This window comes from Microcebus murinus, chromosome 7 (genome assembly GCF_040939455.1).
Source record: "Microcebus murinus isolate Inina chromosome 7, M.murinus_Inina_mat1.0, whole genome shotgun sequence".
In the NCBI taxonomy this organism is placed as follows: Eukaryota; Metazoa; Chordata; class Mammalia; order Primates; family Cheirogaleidae; genus Microcebus; species Microcebus murinus.
Genome location: NC_134110.1, coordinates 34,798,211 through 34,815,536, shown reverse-complemented (window position 1 = coordinate 34,815,536; position 17,326 = coordinate 34,798,211). Strand labels below are relative to the sequence as shown.

At 48.8% G+C, this 17,326-nt stretch overlaps 2 protein-coding genes across 3 annotated transcripts in view; one reads left to right on the top strand and one right to left on the bottom strand.

Annotated features, from left to right (window-relative positions):
- The window catches only part of TG (thyroglobulin), a 240,320-nt gene that overhangs the window by 146,466 nt on the left and 76,528 nt on the right, over positions 1 to 17,326 (top strand). The gene's annotated exons all lie outside the window — the stretch shown is intronic.
- The window catches only part of SLA (Src like adaptor), a 35,334-nt gene continuing 18,878 nt past the window's right edge, over positions 871 to 17,326 (bottom strand). For both annotated transcript variants that reach the window (XM_012785442.2, XM_012785439.3), the window contains 6 exons: positions 14,343 to 14,442; positions 13,423 to 13,509; positions 10,433 to 10,536; positions 7,931 to 8,062; positions 3,704 to 3,836; positions 871 to 2,819 (listed from right to left, as the gene is read on the bottom strand). In XM_012785442.2, the coding sequence (XP_012640896.1) occupies positions 2,606 to 2,819; positions 3,704 to 3,836; positions 7,931 to 8,062; positions 10,433 to 10,536; positions 13,423 to 13,509; positions 14,343 to 14,442 (770 nt within the window). In that variant the 3' untranslated portion in view covers positions 871 to 2,605. The remainder of the gene's footprint in view (positions 2,820 to 3,703; positions 3,837 to 7,930; positions 8,063 to 10,432; positions 10,537 to 13,422; positions 13,510 to 14,342; positions 14,443 to 17,326) is intronic.

Genomic DNA, 17,326 nt, shown 5'->3' with positions numbered 1-17,326 from the left:
GCCCGGCAGGCTGCTGCCTCGGAGCCTGCCATTTTCTGTACTTCACTCACCATCGTCACAAAGTGTCCTGTTTATTATGACATCAGGGACCCTGATTTCATGATATCAGAGACCTCATCTGTTTTTCACTGCTCCAGTCCCAGAACCTGAGCTGTATCTATTTAATAGCTTTCCAAAAATTATTTGTAGAAAAAAATTCTTGTAAGAATGAATAGCTTGGGTAGGGGCCAGGTGGTGGCTCATAACCTGTGATCCCAGCACTTTGGGAGGCCGAGGCAGGAGGATCGCTTGAGGCCAGGAGTTTGAGACCAGTCTGGGCAACATAAGCAAGACCCCATCTCTATAAATAATAGGAAAGTTAACCAGGCATGATGGTGGGCACCTATAGTCTCAGCTACTCAGGAGGGAGAGGCAGGAGGATCCCTGGAGCCCAGGAATCTGAAATTATAGTGAGCTAAAATGACACCATTGTACTCCAGCCTGGATGACAGAGCAAGACCCTGCCTCAAAAAAACCAAACCAAAACAAAACAAAAAACAAAAAAAACTAGGTCAGTTATCACAAGCAATGTGCAGAAGAATCTAGGCTGGACACAATTTTCATAACAATCACTAAGAATTTGTTCTTTCCTTCAGTCTCTCAATCCCCTATGCCCACCTTCAAGTTTGACAAGACACCCTCAGAAGTCATACAATCTGGTTTTCTTAAGCTGCACATCAAGAAGATGCTGAGCGAACCAGTGCCAGCTTCTCTTGGTGTCTTTTGCTCCCCTCTTTCTCCCGTTGCATGCTTACGTGAAAATTTGCAACCCATAGTGCTTCTGAATGAAATCACCCACCTATCTCAACCCGGAAGCTCTCCCCACACCTCAATGGTTAAATATTTATTAGGTTTATTTTAATCAGGAATAAATACATGATTTAGCAACGTGTAATGCTTCCCAATTAAGAAATCCCTCCGAGTGTCCCCCAGACATTCCAATCACATTGGTCACAACGGAAAACAATACATGAGACGCTGTACAGACATCTGGAGCTCAGGAGGTCGCCCTGCCGGGTGGTGGAAGTCAACATCCCACACATCAGCTAGGCCCTCCGAAACAGCCTTTGGGATTCTTGAGAAAACCACAAATGTGTCCTTGTGTAAACACACTGGAAATCGAAGGTTCAGAAATGTACATCAATGCCCATACGCACACCACGGGCACGGTGAGCTCAGAGGGACGGAATGCCTGTGGCAAGCAGACAGACTTCACAGGCAGCAAGAGACGCCGGGTGCATGCGCCCTGGCTGCTCCAGAATCCCTTTGAAACGGAGGAAAGTAGTCACGGATTCATCTGTCGCCCCCTCCCTTCCTGGCAGGAGCCAGATGGGTGGCCCAGAGATGCCTGCCTCTCCTCTGGTGTACTCTGTGTTTTCTCCCTCATCTCTTAAAATTGTGGATGACAGAATTAATCCACTTGGACTCCCCATCTTTCGTGGAGCTCAGCGTTTTTATTCATGTGGGTGCCAGAGCCTTCTTAGAATAAAATACTGGATAAATTAATTCTTTAGAACCTAACAATTTCTCCCCCCTGCCCCTCCTCCTCCCCAACCATTCCTACCTATTCAATCCAGCCAGCTGGCATACTCCCTGGGGATCAGCTAACATGTTACCCTCGTCTGCCTCGAATCTCCTCCTAAGCCAGCAGTTGATTTCTCCTTTCACATACTATTTTTTAATACACTTTTTCTCTGTCTACATTGTGAGCACCTCTTTTCAGAGTGGGTTTATACATCCTTTTCTTTTTTTTTTTTTTGGCCTGACATCTTACACAGGACTGCACACAACGCCTCCTCAGGCACTTATGAATTAAAATAGTTGATGTTTTAATACAGGCAAGAATCCCAGCAACCCAGAAGCTCTTTCTGCACTGCAAAGCCACGACTGGGGACATCGGGAGAGCTGGTGCAGTCCCAGGCTGGCTCTCATTTGCCTTGCACTCCTCACATCAGGCAGGCTGTCTAGCGTCTGCCCACTGGCTTGCAGGTGCTTGCCAAAGGCCAAGCAGTCCTTTGGACTAATATTTAGTGTCGCGGAGTTCCCTTAAAAAGAGAGAGATGAAACCAAGTGTCCCTGTGGTTGACTGACACATTTCCATTTAGGGGACCCATCTGTACTTCTAGACCTTGTGCCAGGCAACACCTTGTGGTTCGTCTTCCTCTCAGGCTTGCTCATACAGAGGTTCTCTCCAACGACCTCCGAGTGTAACCGTCCAGGCAGTTTGTTGGAGAATGGTCCTGGTGCACTTTCTTGTGAGAGTGGCTTTGTCCTTGCCACACACACACACGCCGTGCACACACACACATGCTGGGCTCTTGCAAGTGTTGACATCATGATTCAACTTTGCGTGATGTCCCAGCACTGGTCAGACCCCAGGGAGGGGCTCCTTTGGTCATGACGTGGACAGAGAAGATGCGAGTTTGAGTCTCTACATGGCTTCTCTTGGCTTCTGAAAGACATGAGGTTCCCCCGGGGATCTGGGGATGCTGCTTTTGGCAAGATCCCAGGTGACTGTTGGAACCTCTGTTCCTTTTGGGCGTGAACCATGGAGTCTTTTCTCTGGCTAGTCTTCGAAGTAAGGTGGGGATGAGAAGAACGAGCTCTTCCGCTTGCTCCCGCTGTACATCAGGGACACGCTCTTCTTCTTCCGGTCGAAGGAGGCGTTGTCATCGCTGGTCAGGGACAGGTAGGAGGCGATGCTTTCCCGAAGGCCGTAACTGAAAAGGGACTCATCCACCCCAAGTGGGTTCTCTGCTCCCTCGGGGTCCTCCTGCAGTCTGCGAGTCAGAAGAGAGGGGGACAGAGGAAGGGGAAAAAGAGAGGGACATGGAGAATGGAGGAGATGGAAGGAAAGTGAATGAGAAAAGGAAGCAAAAACAAAACAACAAAGAGCCTGGTTAATATTTCTCTAACTTAGTATTCTAATTCTGGTTCGTATATCCATGGGCTGTGTGATCTTGGACAAATCACTTAACCTCTCTGAACCACTGCTTTCTTGGATGGCTAAAACTTCCAACTGTAAACTTCAGTGAAAATTTCTTTATGTTACTTACAACGAAGAGCAGTTTTATTCATCTCCCAGGTAATTTTGATCTCTGATTTTCTTTGAATTTGACAATAGTATGCCTGGATTAATGTTTAATTATTAAGATAACCCACCAATCCCAAACTACAGACAGCCATTAAAAATTCAATAGCTGACAATGGAATAAAAAGAACAAATCAGTCGGAGGTGTTTTTCCCTTAGAAAAATGAAAGTCACCCTAGAATCTTGCTGGTGTGTTTAATCTCTGTGAGTGGGTTTTAAATAATATTAGATGTATACAAGATGTGAGTTACTTTCTAGAATCCTGACAGTAGAAAATCAAGGTGGTATACTTCAGCCAGGACATGTACTGGTCACACTAAATAGGGACTCCATAGATGTTTGCAGAACCAGGGGGCTGAGGGCTTGGCAGGGAGTGGCGAGGTGCCTCGTGAGGCCTGAGGCTGCCTCCCTGGGTCGGTGGGATTCCTGGGGGCTGCACCTGCTCGAGATGCCCACCCCCTCAGTTCAGCAGGGCCGGCTGACACTGAGCATGGCTATCATGTGCCAGGCTCACACACTGTTCTGTGCCCACATGCTCATGGAGGACACACACAGACACACACAGACACACACCTGGACACCCTCTTCCAGTCCACAGGCTTCTGGCGCAAGGTGACAGGTGAGCTGGAGTCCCTCACTTCTGGGGCAGCCGTGCTTTGTGTCAGGCAGGGTGTGGTGAGCACACAGCATAGGCCATCGGCCACCTCTGAGGAGGGAAGCAGACAGCGGATCAGGGACTCTGGGGACACTCAGGTGGCGAGGAGGGCAGGCCTGAGGTATTGCTCCCCAGTTGTTGCCATGGGGAAACTGAGCCCAAGACCTGAAACACTGAGAAAGTGTTAATAGGCCCCGATATGCTCCGCACAGGTAGAGAGAGAGGCGTAGAATCTAGAATCAACCAAACTTGGGTTTGAATTTCAGCTTTGCCCCTATAGTAAGTTACCTTGAACCTCTCTGAGCCTTGCTTCCCTCAATTGCAAAATAAGAGGTAACAAGTGATGCTCACATGAGGCCACAGCCTTCAAAGGTTTCCCACGGAGGCACAACCCCGTTAACATCTTGGGGTGAGCTCCTGTGTTCAGGAATGGGGCTGTCCCACCAAACACAAGGAATAGCCCGCAGTGCGGCACAGGGGGCTAATGCATTTGCAGTAGGAAAGGAAGACAAAATAAATGGAAAGAAGAAAGGGAGGGAGGAGAGAGAAGTAGGAAAAGGCAAGGTGAGAGATAGATTAAGAGAGGGAGGGAAGCGAGGAAGTGAAGAAAGCACAAAAAGTGTAAAAGGAAGGAAGGGAGGAGAAAAACAAAGATAAAGGGACAAGAGAGAGAAAGTGCACAAAGAAAGAATGAAGGGACATTTCTCTTCTCCTCTAGATACCCACACCCAAAGAGAATGACAATTAAACCCATTTCTTACTTTCCCCTGCTGAGTATGAAATCTCTGAGCTCCCAGGTGCCCTCATTTTTCCAGGCAGATTAAGATGTGCCCCACCTCTTAAAGCCCTCCCCAGCCAAATGCCACCAGGACAAAGCTGTGATTCTGCTGTCCCTGGGCATCCTAGAGACTGAGGAAATCCTGTGCAGCCTTATTCAGGCTGAAGACCCCTGTGCTTCCCCTGAGCTGGGGGAGACAGAGTGGCCACGGACGCCAGGGGCTTCTGGGGACTGAGCCATCCCCCCCAGAGCTGGTGCATGGCCAGGGGCTAGGAAGCACACCACACCTCTGGAAGCCCCACCTCCCAGCTGGTTAGGGAGCTCTCTTTTGGCAGGGGTGTCCTTGCCCAAGGACAAAAGGAAATTGTAGCTGAACAAGCACCCCTAGCCTCTCAGCGGGGTACAATCAGCAGCACCTCGTTTGGTGGTGTTCAGTCCGACTGTCACTGTGAACTCAAACGTCCACCCACACTTGCCCTTGCAGAAATGGGAGGTGGGACCGTGAGTTGAGGGGGAAGCTTAATTGGATGTGAATCTAAAATAATGACCTGTCATGGGTTGGAAATTGAAATGACCTCCCAGGTTATGAGGCCAGGAAGATGGAGTCACATGCAAAGATTAGAGAAACCAGCTGAGGTCTACAGCTCAGGCAGGGACACTTTGCGAATGTTCTTCCTTAGAGAGGAGGAACAAAATACTTGGGGTGAAAATTCATTTTGATGAAGAGCAAAAGAATGAGCATTTGTATGCATGTGCCTTGAGCCCGCCGCTCAGCTAGCCTCACCTGCTTTGCCTCGTGGAGGCTCCACATCCACTTTGTGTGGTCAGTATTTTCATACCCATTTTAGGGATGAGGAAACTAAGAATCCCAGGGCTAAGTTACTTGCTCAGAGCTACATAAATGTGATCAAAGCCAATCTCATGACTCATTCCAAAAGCAACTCACTGCCTCTTAAATGAGGAAGAAAAACATCCTATGACTGTCTCCAGGGTCTGGGTACACTAGTCTAGCTCACCCTCGCCTACACAGCTGGCCGATTGCTCGTTCCTCCCACACACTTATGCTCCGGCAACTCCACATTCAAGGGTTCCGTTTCCCCATGCCTCTATTTCCCTAGCCATAGCCCCAACCCGTTCTGTCATTAACCATCATGCCTGGAGTACTTTAGGAGCCAAACTTTTCACAAGTATATATTCACAAGTATACACACACACACACACACATATATATAGGATTGGTTAGGACCAATAGGTGTGTGTATATATCCTATATATATATGGGTCCTAACAACAAGATAGTTGCATCGTAATCTCTGAGCCTCTGAGGTGTTAAGTGGTTTGTCCAAAGGCACCAGGATAACTATAAGCTGTCTGTTCAGAGCCCTGGTGCACAATTCCTGATTCTGTGCCTTTAGGGAGGAGCTAGTGGGAGGTAAAAGGGGCTGTGTCATTTCCACGTTGGGACTTTGAAGAGACACAGAAAGCATCTTAGGTTTTCAGACCCTTTCCAGTGTTTCACAGAGATGAACCGATGACTGCTGCCCACTGGGTACTGCGATGGCCGGGAACGTGCTTCCGGAAGGCGTGTGCTGTGCACTCGTGTGAGAGCCTCCCTGAGGTCACGCGGCACCAGGCGGACTTGAGTGTTCCTGGCCTGGTAGCCTCCTGGCCTCCCGGTCCTTAAGAGTTTTGCTGGGGCAACACCCTTTTCGTGTTTGCTTTTGTCTATGCAAAATGTATGGTCTCCACACCCCTCAGATGATTGTTATTAAAAGCCAAATACCACAACCAATATTTACTCATTAGCAGTGTAAGTTGGCTGTTTCCAGGACTCCCTTCCTCTTTCATTTTCAGCTAGCTGCTAAGTTTTCTGGTATCACAGAAGTAATGTTTGTTGTTTATTTTGCATCTGCTCTGTGACAATCTGTGCTAAACACATCACAGGAGTCATCACTCATTCAGCCCCCTGCTAGGGGGCCATTGTTACCCCCTCCCATGAGGGAACCCCAGCTCTGAGAGGTGGGGGACCGGCCTAAGTCTCACATCGTGCAGATCTGAGCTTGGGTCTCCTTCATGCCCTGCTGCTTTCTCGTGGGCTGGCTGCGATCACGGCAGGCTGTGGGGACTCCTTTCTTTTTGAAATGACCTTTGCTTCTTCAGTTCAAGATCCCTTATCCTACAGAATGCTAGCCCAGTTGCCTGGGGCACAAGGTCAGCATCCTGGACCCGGAAGGGGGAAGATGTTAACAAAGCAAAAGCAGCTTCTCCTTTACCTGCCTCCAACACGGCACAGGAGGCGGGGAAGAGGGCCGTGTTCTGCCTGGGTGACAGGGGCTGATATTTAGTAGGAGCTCGTGGTTTGTGCCAGGCACTCTCCTCCCTGCTGTCTGTGTGCCAACTCCCTGAATCCTAACACGATGTCCGAAAGAGGTAGGGACTATTAGTATCTGCGTGACACAGATGAAGAAAGTGAGGCCCCAAGGTGCAAATAACCAGCCTGAGGTTGCCTGGCCAATAGTGAGTGGATCTGGGACACAAACGCAGAAATTCGCCAACCTTTTACAGTTCCGCCCTTTTCCATAGGGTAAAGTTCCAGCCCCTGACCTGGCATTCAGGCCTTTCACAGTCTAGCCCAACCTTCTCTCTCCTGGCTCCACCTTAACCCATGCCGAGCTTCTGCCACCTCGGAGGATGATTTCCGCCTTGGCCAGCCTAGGAGTTTTTGGACCTCTCTCCGGGGTCCAGGAAGGACACACAAATGAATAAAACACAATCCCTAGGCTTTAGGAGCTTATCAGGAAACACAGACTAGTACAAAAATTAACTAGGCCACATGGCAGAAGGATTAGAATGTTAGGGACAGTAATACCTGGCATGCTCAGGGCACAGAGAGGATGGGCAACTCATTCCACTCCTATTGCTCCATCACAGAGTTGGGTTGATGTTGGCTTTGAAGGCTCCAAAAGATTTTGACAAGCCAAAAAGGAGAAACGAGTGGCATTTCAGGGCAAAGCCCCAGAGGCTCAAAAAGCCCCACTCAAGGAAGTGCCCCCTCTTTGTGTTTGTGAACAGAGAGGCACCCCAGTTTGTCTTATTTCCAGGTAGAGCGGGCTAATCCAAGATGAGCTGCCATTTGCTTACTAAGGCAGCATTCGCGGGCAGTCTGTTTCAGCCTGAGATTTACAGTCAGGATTAGCGAGAAGACAGCGTATCAAGAAGGCAGCATGGGCGGAAAGTGAGAGCAGAGCGCTGGCATTTACTGGTGACTCACGCCACTTCCCGGACAGATGGCGCCACCAGGCAATTAGCTAAGGTGGTGGTGGTGGGGGGGCTTCCTCAACCACAATGGACCCCGAGTGCTTCTTACCAGAATAGTGATTGACCAGGTCCTCCAGGCACTGGAAGGTGAGCCGCGGGGAGATGTAGTACCAGTTGTTTGGCAGGCGGAAGATGCGGTAGTGCTTCACCTGCCTGTGCCTCACCGACAGCGAATAAAACCCTGCGGAGGTGGGGACAGGTCAGCAGTGTTCCTCATGTCCCCTCCACCAGCGGTGGCCATGAGCTAGCCAGCCCACCACCACGAAAGCAGAGAGGTCTGCTCACCCTTGGGACACAGTGACAAATCTGGGCCGTGGCCCTCCCACCGCTGGGACCCTCTCTGTTGAGACATGCCTCCCCCTGAGTGTTATTTCAGCAGCCCAGATGTGCTGATCACATTGCCCTTACTGGTCTTCAGGTGCACTGGCCTAGGCCTCTTGACTCCTGAGGCCAAAGTGAATGATTACGGTTTGGTCGTAGCCTGTAGATCCAGGACCTGCGGTCGCTCTTGACTCCTTCTTGAGGACTCTGAGCTGTTTTCCTTCTTCAGCTCCACCCCCAGAGTGGCCACACCGCACCTTTGGGGGTGGGGTTATGCCCCCCTTCCTGGTCCCCACACCCTCTGACTTATGCTTGGTTTTCTCAGAAATTTGGAGCACTGGAGACATTTTTCTGGGTATCCCTATGAAACACATGAAAGGTGTACTTTTCCATGAGCATCATTAGAGTCATGGCCCATCTGGGTTGGTAAGAGGAGCAGCTCAGGCATGTGCTTCTATTTCCCCAAACGGCAACTGAGAGAACTGCACTTAAGTCACGGTTGAGGGTCCTCTCTGTTCTGTCTTTGGGGGTCCTAGGGGGGAAAAACGCTGAAAAGGTGGTGAGAGGGGAAAGGGCTCCGGCATTTCGTGAGTGCTTGCTGTGTGTGTGGGCAGGGGCTGAGCTACTTCTGAGCAACATCTCTGCGAATTCTCAGAAAGGCCCTGGGAGGTATCGGCTGCAAGTGTTCTGTAGATGGAGAAAGGGAGGCTCAGAGCCTCTGAGGGACGTGGCCAGAGGCACAGCGCTTGGGAACAGCTGCCCTGGGGTGTGTCCTCAGCAGGCCCCTCAGGTCAACCTGGCGGTATGCGCCTTCCCGTAAGGTCAACGGGAACTGGGAGTGCGGTGACTGTGAGCAGGTCAAGGGTAGCAAGTGGAAACTCATCAGAACTTTGCATACCCAAGGGAGGGAGCTCGCCACGCTCCCCCCACCCTGGCGGGACTGCAGCGCCTCCCGACAGCATCTGTGTCTTTAGTGAGTGGTGGCTCCTGTGCTGTGTTCTTCCCCATGACCAGGCCTGCTCAGGAGTCTCCATCTGAATCTGGTCGTCCTGCCCCAGGGGACCCTAGGCCATGCACAGGATGTTTGGTCTCTGCTTTGACCTTGCTCTCCCCTAGCACTTTCGGGTTTTTGAGGGAAACGTTGTTCTTTGTTTTTTTTTTTTTTGTTTTTTTTTTTTTTGCATATATATATATATATATGGCCTCTGCTTCTCCAGAGCTAGGCTGGTGCCCATTTTGATGAAGGGCACCAGTGCCAAGTAGCTCTAGCACTTAATAGGTGCATGGAAAATACTCTCAGGTCCTATGTTTTCTCTTCTTTGATAGTGAATATACAACAATCAGGCTAAGAATTTGAAGGTATGTTCTATATTTAAAAAGTTATTATTATTTAGTCTGAAAAAGTTCCAGCTATTAAGTGATCTGCTCTTATGAGTTTAAGCACTTGCAATATCTCAGACATGGAACTAAGTGCTTTTCTGTCATTAACCCTGCTAAATCACAGATAAGGGAGCTGAGGCTTAGAGGGAAGAGGTTACTTCTTGTTAATTCATAAGGCTGAAGCTAGAATTTGGGACCCTTGCTCTGAACCATGACAAATAGCCCCTATTATTGGTGAATTACTTAGTGCATAAGATGCAAAGAAGTTATAATAAAGATCATGGCGAGTACGTGAGAACATACACCTGCTTGCCCTGCTCCTCCGAGCTGTCTAATCTAATTGCAGGGCACAGAGGAACTGATATTGGGGCCTCCCACATTGCAAGAACACTACAAATATCATCACATTTGAATCTCACCACAACCTTACAAGGGAGGGGTTTTCTCTCGATTTCACAGATGAGAAGACTGAGCTCAGGGAAGTCAGTCACAAATCTTAAGAGTCCAGGCTGGGCCTGCAGCAAAGCCCACGTCCTGTCTGCCCCACATGCTGCCAGCACTTGGCTTTCAGTTTCCTGCCCAGCTGATGAGACATTTTCCAGCAGGAGTCAGCGGGGTCTGATAGTGGCCAGGTCTGGGGCAGTGCCCTGCTGGGTCCCCACGGCCTGCCTCTAGTCCCTTTGTTTTCATGCGGGCCTCATTGGCAGTGCGTGGGCTGCAGGGAGCTAACCATATCGGATCGATTTGCCAGTGTGTAGGAGGAGGGAAAACGAAGCCATGTAATGAGTCAGCCAGGGACAAAACCTGTCTGTCCACCCGAGCATGGAAAGATGAGTCGGAGGCTGCTCACCTTTCTTTGTCTCGCTCTCTCTGATCATGAAGGAGCCGACCTTCGTGTCTGGCAGCTGCAGCAGTTCCTCCGCCTTGTCTCTGCCCAGGCCTTCAAACAGCCAGCTGGGGAGTAGGAAGACAGTCGTGAGCATCCAGAGTGTGCCCTCCCCAACAAAAGGTGGGAATGCAAACGCTAGGATCCACTTAATGTAAAAGAGAATATAAAATTCAGATCCAGATAATATAAAGCTGCTGGAATTAAAAGAGGAGGGCAATTGGCTGTTTGCTCATGCATTCAATCATATTTTTAATCTTTCGGATAAAATTTCCTGAGTTCCTATTATATATGTCAGGTGTTACATTAGACAATGACACAAGGATGCATGAGATCTTTCTTACCCCAGCTGCAATGTGTCCATGCCACCTTATGTAACATATATGCACTGTACAATGTCACAGTGTTTCGTGTGTGTCTCCCTTCCACTCCACCCACCCTGACCCTTCTGCACAGCTCTCTGAGGGTAGGGACTGGGTCTGTCTGGTTGAGTTTCATCTCAGTGTCCAGAGTATCGTGCTTGGTATACATGTGAAAATGAATGAATGGACACAAGAAAGAAGATAAGGAGTAATGAAACTTGATTACACCACCCTAACAATCCCTACTTTGTATTCATTATATTTTCATCTTATCTTCTCTATTTTAATATATGTTAAACACACTGTCACTGTGCCACACATTTATATGTTTTTTGTGTCCTTTCCACTTAGCAGTAAGGAAAAGCAGCCGTAATGCTCTGGCCCTACTGTAGCCTGGTTTTACAGCAGAAGCTTCACTTTACACAGGAGAGTGGTCACTTTTCAGTGCTGTTCAAAAGCTGCTCTGCACACAAAGGCATCGGCGTCCTACGGGAAAGCGCCCTACTCATTTTCCAGATCGGGCTCTGCCAGATCTCGGCTTGGAAGGAAACACTCTGCTAGCAGGTGGCTGGTGCATGTACTTGGAAGCAATTGCCCATCGCTTTTTAACAGACTCTGTGTTTCAATGAATCGACCCATAGGTCCAAATTAGCGTATGCTCTGGCAAATATTAATACTTTACTATTAATACTAGGCTTTAACATTCACCTAGGTGCACAAGCAGGTCGCTGAAGCAGGCTCGCTGGGTGCTCCGGAGGCACCGTGTGTGAGAAGACACATAGTAACGTCAGATTCTATCTATTTACGTCCTGGTTGCTAGATCACTTTTGTTGTTTAAGAGCATGATTATACCATATTTGGCCAAATATTTCAATGATTCCCTTTATTCTGCACCATGTGTGACATAGTGATTATTTTAGTGTATGTGACAAACATTTTCATGCATTCCAGTCCTTATATGAAGTTCTGCTTATAAAGATGAAGACAATGAAACAGTAACAACAGCCCTATATGAGTCCTAATTATGAGCCACCCATCATATTAAGCACTTGAAATCTAATCCTCACCTCAATCCCCTAAGACAGGTAGAATTATCTCTCTTTCACAGATGAGGATACTGAAGGTCTGAGTGATTATGTAATTTGTCCAAGTCACCATTGGCAGCAATTGATAGAGCTAAAATTAGAATGCATTTTTCTGATACATTCACTTCCATAACCCCTAACCACTATACTTCACTACTTCTCTTCCTACCACATATGTTAAGGAATTTTATTGCATCTGCTAGCCTGGTTGCCCCACTGGGTCATAATTACACTACATCTCGGGGTTCCTCCCCACCCCCAGCTCTTGCCAGCTGAAGCCCCACGCCTTCAGCGTGAAGGCATCGCGATGCACGTTTACTAATGAATGAAGGGGCCCGTGGCAAGCAGCTGGCGCAGGAGGGCGTGCCACGTGACTCATGTCTCTTTCAGAATGTGACTCACACAGCAGCAGCTGCTGCTCCACTGTTCTACCTTTGCCATCCTAAGCACGGCAGTGATTCCTAATATTCATAATTAAGATCATTAATACTGAAATTAAATGCGCTGAATTCTAGCCTTCGAAGTTTTGGGGTAGTTATCTGTGCCTTACCAGGCCAGCGTGTGGTCTGCTTTTCTCTGGATGTGAAGTTGATATTAAACATTTATAAAAGTGGTGCTCCCTTCCTTCCTCCTCCCTATATCCCTGTCCCTGATGCTGTGCACTTCTTTGCCGATGTCCCGCCTTGCTGGCTTGGCAGACGAGGAGACTGCAGCTTAAGGAGGTTGAGCAACGTTTTTGAGGCTCTTACTCGAAAGGAGGGGAGCCAAGGTTTGAGCCCACCTGCGCCACACTCCAAAGCCACCTGGCCTCACCTGCACAAGTAGGAGTGAGCAATGCACTTGTTTACTCCTCTGCCAAGCCTGAGCTTTTTAAGTTTCTCTTTACTTTTTCTTATCCATTCGTCAAGTTGGGTAGATACGCATTTCTGGCAGTGAGTGTTCTCTGGGTGTGTGCTAGATAAGACCGTCGCTGGTATTTGTCAAGTACTTACTGCAGCGCCTGGCATCGCTCCAGAACTATACGTGTGTTATCCCATCTCGTTCTCCTGACAGCCTTATGCTTCGGGGCATGTTATTACGTTATCACCCTGTCATTCTATATCGTGATCGCTATCTGACAGGTGAGGAAAGCACACCCATGCAGAAAGCTGAGCAGCTTGTCCCCTGTCGCATAGCCAGTAAGTGACAGAGGCAGGAGCCCAGACAGACTGACTTTTAGCCAACGCACTGTGCACCCTATGATCCTTGTTCCTGAGTGTTTGCCGTTCTGTGCCAGGAATGCCGTGCTAGGTCTGAAAGGTCCAGCTTCCTTCATTTTCCTGATGGAGAAATCAAGTCCCAGAGAGCAGAGGGGTTCCTCAGCCCACGGTCACACCCTTCCTTATTGCCTGAGAGGGGGGCAGGAGCGCCCCCTCTTGGCCCAATGCCTGCCTTCCCGCGACACCAGCTTATGAGTCACCAGCGTGAATACCGTACTTTATGGATTCTGTTTGAGAAACGTGCTCACCCGTGGTAAACTCGGGCCACGCATATCGCAGGAATGTAGCTCTCTCGACCAGTGCTGAGAGAGATGGCTTTCCACCAGCCGCCTTCACTGCGAAAACAGAGACAGAGAGGGGTGGGGTGGGGGTGAATGACAAAGCAGAGGGATGAACAAACAGAGTCACCAGATGGAACCCACACACGGCAGGTTGAGATGTTCTCTTTTTAAGCTCTGTCACTGGCCGGGTTGACCCAAATTTCTGCATCTGAGTATTAGTTTTTAAAGTATGTGTACCCGGTGGATGTCCCCCACTCCGAGCCAGCCGGTATCCTCCCAGATAGGCTGCCAGGAGCTGCCTTTCGGGCACCAGCAGCTGATCTTCCCAACTCATGTTCCATTGTTGGGAGGCTTTTTAAAAAAGAAATGTTTACTAGATTGATTTGTACCCTGCAATCATATGTAAAGATAGTCTCATGTATCTACATCAGTGAGGATCCGAATCAAACGGGCTTCGAGCTCCTGTCTTGTTCTATAGCCCACATTGAATCCAACTGGAGGCAAGAGGAGAGAAGGTGTTACCTTTTGTTTATCATCTGGAGAGTTTTCAGACCCTGGTCCTCCTTCCCAGCTTTTGTTGCTGTACATCAACACTGCACGTGTGGTGGGCCATGCGGCTAATGTGAGAAGAAGTTGGATCCCAAAGGGTCTCAAAAACTAAGTCAACGAATTGAAATTTTACCTACCAGGCAATAGGGAGCCATGGAAGGTTTTAGAGTACTGGCCACACTGAAGAGGAGGGTCTCAGTACGGGCCCAAATCCTCACCTCCCAACAGGACCAGGGCACAGGTGAAACTATATAACTATAGCTAAACATCTCATGATCCTGCTGAAACTGAGTTCACCCTCTTTTGAGGATTGTAAAAGTGCTGGGAAGCTAACTCACTCAGAAATGATGCGCAGTTTCTCCCCTCGGCGGAATATGGGGGGGCTGATGTCAGGAGACGGGTAATCACTCAGCACAGCGAGGAAGTCGCTATCCAGCCCTGGGGAAACAAAGGCAAAGCGGTGTTTTTATTCACAGGGAACCTAAACGCAGCCCAGGGAAGGGAGGGTGCAAAGGTGAGTTGCTCTTGGGCATTTTTCAGCCGGAGATGCCTAGATGCCTCACTTGTTTTGAAACACCCGTTCACCTCAGCCCTCCTCTCTGCAGAGATGGTGTGTAGATGCTGAGGGAACCCTGAGGGGCAGGTGACAGATTCCTTTTCTCAAGCCTGCCTTGGCCCTGATGTTCTCATCTGAGAAGTGGGGATCCTGAGCCATGAGCGAAAGTCACGGGATTCTGTGAGTACAGCTCACTATAGAGTAGAAATAGTGGTTAGATGTGAGTTTTCCTTTCAACACTGTGTGAAAACCCTGTTTTATGTCTTTGGCAATTTGACATATTAATAATTCAGATGCATTAGATGCAGAGTAATATTCGGGTACATTTTTTGGGGGAAAATAACATATTTTACAAATCGGCAAACACAGTAATTGTTTGCTATGATGTTTATCACTCTACCTGCTGGCTGGACTTCTGAACTCAAAATTCTGGGTAACATGTCACCTTTTCATGCCTTTAGCGATTATTTCCTGAGCACCTACCACAAGCCTGGTGTCAGTGAGCAAAACAAGCCCAGTCTTGCTGCTCTAATGGAGCTCACATTCCAGAGAATGCATATATCATCATGGGAGAAGCCATTCTCTGGGCCCCACACCCCAGGAAAACCTGGAGAAATCCCAACACTCAGGTAGGTGGGCTTGGGGGCCCAAACAGGCGACTTTCTAGGATCCAGACACCCCCATGCTAGAGGGTCCAGACCTCCAGAGCCTTCCTTTTTTTCCAACTCACATGCTTGTAGTTTGTCTCAGAAGTCTCTTGGACAGAGTAGGTCTAAAGGGAAATTAAGTACTAGAATAAGTAAGAAAGATGAATGAGATTTTTGGTAAAGGGTTTGATTGTTAATTGATATATGAATCAGAACCCAGTTATCACAGTGGGAGGGTACACTCACATATATTGTTTACTTGGGGAAGCTGAGTCATAGACAATAAGCCACGTAAAAGCAAGAGTTGGGTGTGAGATGGAAACCAAAAGTGATTTTTGGTGACCTTATGAGTCTTAGAAAGGGGTCAGAGCTTCTAAGAAATATTAATAACCGTGTTGGGCCACGGAAGCCTGAGCTGGCCAGACCTCTGACCTGTCCTACCACAAACCTTCCCTAAGCCTGCTGGGGGATCTCCCCCACACTCTGCTTTGCTCAATTTTAAAAAAATGTGATGGGGGATTCTTCCATTGTATAGCCAGACCCCACCCCAAAAGTTGGAGGCAGCATTAAAGTTGAGTTGGGTTTGAAGCCAGAAGTCCCAAGTTCTAATAAGGGGTGGGTCCAGATTTGGCGAGGCATGAAGCGTATGCAAATGCTCCTTAAGGTCCTCATTAAGGAAAAGAGTATGAAATTGCAGATGCAAAATGAGGTACAGACCCCAGGAAGGTACTTTGTTTAGCTTCCCGGCAAGTCTGCCCAGATGCTGTGGCTGACTCTACTACTCACTGTGCGTGGGTTTCCTGCTCTGGAAAATGAGGGCTTGGAAAACGCCTTCATGATGGAAATCTGTTCTGTTCTTCCTTGACGAATGGCCCCCCACTATGAGAGGGCCATTTACTAACGTGCGTTGCCACAGCTAAGTGTGATGGGACTTTCTCAAACTTGCCGGCCTCCCTGGTCCTCAGCGCCTCTGAGCAGGCTGTTCTGTCTGCCTGGAACACAGCAGCTCGCCCTTCCCTCAGCCCTCCCACCTCCGCCAACTCCAAAGTCCCCTCCCCAGGGGCCCCAGAGGAGGCCCTGCTACTGTGTCAGCCTCTAAGATTCTCCTTGGAAGCAACTTCCCCAGATGTATTTTCCCGGCCGTGTGACCACGAGGGGAACGTCTGTCTCCCCACCTGGCTGTGGGCTCAGGGAGGGAAGAGTCTGCGCCTTCCCTGGCTTAAAGCGCCGTGCCCTGCTTGTCCCGTGCAGGACGCTCAAAGGCGGATCCTCGAACATAGTGTGGCGTGGGCCCTGTGCCCATAAGCACAGCCATCCACTGCGTCTCTAAAGTGATCAGGCAGAAGGAAACCTGATTTTTGGGAGGCCGTCTTGGAACCAGACCCTGGTGACAAACCAGTGTTGAAGTGAGAGGCACAGCATGCGTCACCCGTGACAGCGATAGAACCCTGGGAGGATTGTGTGTCTATGGAGGGTTTGGGGGTTGATGTCTCATTCAAGGTTAAGACTGTGAAACCAAAACAACCGTCTCTCACAACATTAAAACGAACAGAAACAAAAGCAAAAGCCCATTATAAAAACAATTGTTCCAGTGAGGGAGAAGGGGGCTAAACTGGGTAGAGAGTTTCCATTCGCAGTAACAAAGTTAAGGTTCCTGTGGAATTTCCATAATAGTGATGTTTTCATAGCTGTAATGCTTAAACTCCACTGAGTGCATTTTGCATGTGGGCTTCTGCCTAAGGCTCTGACATGTGCCTGGCCCTTTGCAAGGCCTTCCACCTGTGCCCCTGTCACCCTAATCATCAGCCTTAGAAACTTGCAGTTTGTTGTGAACTTGTGTGGAGAAGGGCAGCCGTTCCAGGCAAGATCTGGTGCCAGGATTCCTTCGCAGTCTTGCCTGAGCTTTGGGCCCTACAGTGAAATAAATGCAACCTAGGAAATTGAAGTTTTCTCATAAAGTTGAAACATATTGTCATGTGCTCTGGGAGCCCCTTGGCTTTCTGAAGAGCTCAGCATTTGAATTCAATCAGATAAATGAGCAAGGCAGCAAAGAGGAGAGCGGAGGAAGTAGATGGGATTATTGCAGATTTAAAGTAAGGACGTGAGTTAAGTAAAGACA